The 4,171-nt window shown below is 52.0% G+C and overlaps 1 protein-coding gene across 1 annotated transcript; it reads right to left on the bottom strand.

Moving 5' to 3' along the window:
- Nucleotides 1–1,171: 1,171 nt before the first annotated feature.
- On the bottom strand, nucleotides 1,172–3,839 carry EAH_00065410 (hypothetical protein; the record flags this gene model as incomplete). The annotated part of the gene is made up of 6 exons (XM_013392850.1): nucleotides 1,172–1,222; nucleotides 1,868–1,976; nucleotides 2,117–2,203; nucleotides 2,662–2,982; nucleotides 3,496–3,500; nucleotides 3,760–3,839. Coding segments are annotated over 6 exons (653 nt in total), but the record flags the coding sequence as incomplete, so codon positions are not given.
- Nucleotides 3,840–4,171: the final 332 nt, after the last annotated feature.

Below are 4,171 nucleotides of genomic sequence, written 5' to 3'. Positions count from 1 at the left end.
ATAGGCACAATTTATTTTAGCTGCACACTCCGTCCTAGCCCGTTCTTCCCTGCTTCCTCACTCCGCAGAAGAGCTGGCACGCAGTGCCCTCCACATATACTCCGTCACCCCTTGACAGAGATCGTTTGTGATGCCATACGCTGACGCACGAATCCATGTCGTAGCTTCAAAACATCCTGCCCCAGTAGATGCCGAAGTAGTCCGCACTCAAAGCAAAACGAGCTTCCGCTTCGCTTCGCACTATAACATCATAGAGATGCACGCATGCGCATTCACACCCATGCCTTCTCTCTTACAGGCTGAAACGTAATAATACCCGTGACCGCGCCATCACGATGAATTTGCTTTGCGTTATGTAGACACAACAAAACAGTTTGGCCGCGAAGCTATTGACGTAGGCCACTTTCAAAGCAAAACGAGCTTCCGCTTCGCTTCGCACTATAACATCATAGAGATGCACGCATGCGCATTCACACCCATGCCTTCTCTCTTACAGGCTGATTGCATTATTATGGGTACTGGTGCGGTAGTTCTACTTAAACCGCACGCAATAAATCTGAACGACGTGACCGTTCCTGTAGCTAAACACTGCGGATCTCCCCGACTTTGAATGTCCGTTACGTGCTTGTATTGTCGCGAAGACAGCGCGCAATAGCAACACCACATAAGCTCGCCCCGCCGCAGCCGTAAACACACGCACGCACACTGTATAAACACACGATGCTAAAGCATGCAGGCCCAATTGCGTTGAACAAAAGACTGCTAATAATGCTAACGACAGAATGCGCTGATTTCACCGAAGCAGACGAATTGCTTCCATGCTCAACACCGAAAGCCCGACGATGCAACTGGCTGCATGGGGATCTCGCAGCTTAGAGAGGACGACTCTCTGTTTGTGTTTAATCCCTATGCGTTCTGGATGTTCCATATGTTGCGCGTAATTAGCACCGCAGGACAGGACACAGTGCAAGCAGCGATCACTAATACCTGTCCACGATGAGGCAACCTGCCGCGAGATGCGTAGCCCGAAAGAATATCAGTGACATATTCGAAAAATGCACATGCCCCAAACTAGCAGCAGCGTAGCCAGCCTAGTCAGACCTGCTATATCCGGTGCGCGAAGAAATGAGCTCCTCTTTCTCATGTGCAGGCGCCAAACAGATAGACACAATTAATGCTCCGACGTGGGTCGGCCCAGCCCGCCCTTCGCTAAGCCCGTTCGCTGAGCAGCAAACAACAACGAGTGCCACCATACATAACAAAGCGCGACATCGATACCACTAAACGCTTGACACAAATCAACGCGAAGTTGTTGCTGCCTCCTACCACACCTTGCACTGCACACGCACTAAATCGCCAAGTCACTCATATCACTTGCAATGTCACGCTGTGTCTCGCAGCCTACACCACAACGCCACAACACCCAGTGATTGAAGCCAAACGAGCTGGCAATGCATCATGCGCATCTCAATCAATGCCAGCTTTCATACACGCTGAAATAAAACAGCGCCCATAGCCGCGACGGGGAAAAAAACTTTCTCCGCGAGCTTTAGGCATGCTTTAGGTTGTACAGCGCTTCTCATCTATTTACATCTGGCTCCTCTGGTACGTCGTGCATAGCTCGTGGATGAAACAGTGCAAGCGTAAGGCCAACAACGGCTTTGCTGCACCGCGACCCTAAATTCCGCGCATACAAAACGCGCAAACCCACGGTGTTCACATAAATGCTGATTCCGCGCCAAATACTGCGTACCCGACGACTGGGAGACGGAGCTGAAGGAAAAACAGCCAAGCCTTTACTCATTATTAAATGTAAAACCGTTTATCTGAGTGCAAAAGGACTCTCGTGCAAATCACATCCACTTACAATGACCAACAAGAATTGTAGATGATCAAGATCTGCATGAAAAAAGCAGGTACATGCAGACCGAGAGCCTGCGTTGCCGGCGCCTAACACATTGGATACTTTGGGCGCACTGAAAAAAAGCAAAGCCCTCAACCGAGCATCACACACGCATTGCTAAATTGTACCAAATCACAAAACAAAACGGATTTGCGAATGTTGCGAAGCTACCGACGACCGCCTGCAGTCCGGCTCCCGCCTTCCGCTTTTTACCATGCAAGCGCCGACGCTACACAGTTCGTGCTCGCCGCGCAGTTAGACCCAACCACACCGTTGCCATACCCGTGAAACGCGGAACACCTGCCATCGTATACAACCGATCGAGTCATCCACACCACACAGCACTATGCGTTCCGCACAAAACACCGAGCTGTGGCCTCTTCCTGGAAGATCTACGAGAGTCGAAACTCTACAGCACGTCCAAGATATGAAACGTACATCAGCCCAGGCGTCCTGTATTACGTTCGCCTCCAATGATTATCGACCGGTGCCATGGCCAGCTCTCCACCAAAGTGGCTAGCTCGAAACCGAACCAGACACACACTCACAAATTGCACCAACTGCGAACAAAAACGGCTTACCTAATCTCTCCAAACCACAAAGACACGCACGCAACACAACCACCGCCTTCGCACCTCTCCGGCACCCAGCAACTACACAATGACCTACTGATTTTACGTTCTGTCATGCAATCGCCACGCCTCGTTACACAGTTCGTGCTAGCCCCGCCGTTGGCCTCCGTCCGCCCTTCTACTCACCCGTCCTTCGCAGAATAACCACCGTTACACATGACTCCGCGGACTCCCAGAACTACTAAGCGTTCGACGCAAATCACAGCGTTGTCGCAGCTGCCCCCTGCCACGTACTCCCATGCAGACATGCTGCCTCGCTGATCCACTAAGGTCCCCTGCCACGTCAGACACTCTCTCGCAAACCACATCGTAACTCCGACATATCCCGCCCAGCAAATGCCAAAGAACCGCACCGCTAAAAGAGAACAATTTTCCGCTTCCTCGCACACTAAAATCCCATCAATCTGCACGCATGCACATGCCCATCCATCTCGACCACCAAAATACCTAACACGCAGCAGTGCCCAACAACGCGTCAAAAACAAAGGTTGTCGTTCCTAGATGCTTACGGACTGCGCAACGCAGCATGCGATCCTCGCGCCAGGAAAGCCTCTGCAAAGCCGCCGCCGTTAACCCGCACACAAAACTCCACAGCGCCACACTGGTCGCATACGCAAGAGTCCTAGCTCTCAAACAAATCCATACGCCTGTTGGCAGAACGGGCTGGCGCCAATAAGGACAACGGGACTACTCCCAAGCATAATACCCAATGCCCAACGGTCCGGCTGGACGCATAACCCGTCCTCGTCCAATCCCGTCTTCTTGCAAAACCTACGAGAGTCGAAGATTTGCACGGCCTCCAAGATACGAAATGCACATTGGGCCAGGCGTCCTGTATGGCGTTCGCCTCCAATGCGTATGGACCGGCGCCACAAACACCCGTGCACAGAAGTTGTTAGGTCGAAGCAACACCAGCGGCCCATTAATAAATTGCATTAAATGCAGGCAAAAATGGCTTACCTAATCTGTCCAAACCACAAACACCATGGCTTACCTAATATCTCCAAGCCACAAAGGCCCCCCCGCAACACAACCTCCGCCTTCGCTCCTCTCCGGCACCCAGCAACTACACAATGAGCTGATTTTACGTTCTCTTGTGCAATCGCCACGCATCGTTACACAGCTCGTGCTAGCCCCGCCGTTGGCCTCCATTAGACCTTTGCCACACCCGTCCTCCTCCGAAGACCTAGCGTCTTATATGACTCCGCCCACCATCAATATTACCCAGCGCTCGACACAAATCACGCCGTTGCCGCAGCTGCCTCCTGCAACGTACATACTGCGTCGCAGACTCACTATGGTCCCTTGTCATGTCAGACACTCTCGCAAATCACACAGCAACGCCGAAATATCCCACCCAGTAAATGGCAACGAACAAAAAAGTTAAAACCGAGCACGCTCCCGTTTCCTCTCACACTACAATCATATACATCTGCGCGCATGCACATGCCCATCCATCCCGACCATCAAAATACCTAACACGCAGCAGTGTCCACCGACGCGTTAACAACAAAGGCTGTCGTCCCTAGATGCTTACGGACTGCTCAATGCAGCACGCGATCCTCACGCCAGAAAAGCCTCTGCAACGCCGACGCCGTTAACCCGCACACAAAACTCCACAACCCCACACTGCTCG

This window comes from Eimeria acervulina, genomic scaffold (genome assembly GCF_000499425.1).
Source record: "Eimeria acervulina Houghton genomic scaffold, Eah_scaff2180, whole genome shotgun sequence".
Taxonomy (NCBI): domain Eukaryota; phylum Apicomplexa; class Conoidasida; order Eucoccidiorida; family Eimeriidae; genus Eimeria; species Eimeria acervulina.
Note: the sequence above shows the minus strand (reverse complement) of the source record. Positions and strands in the feature narration are given on the sequence as shown.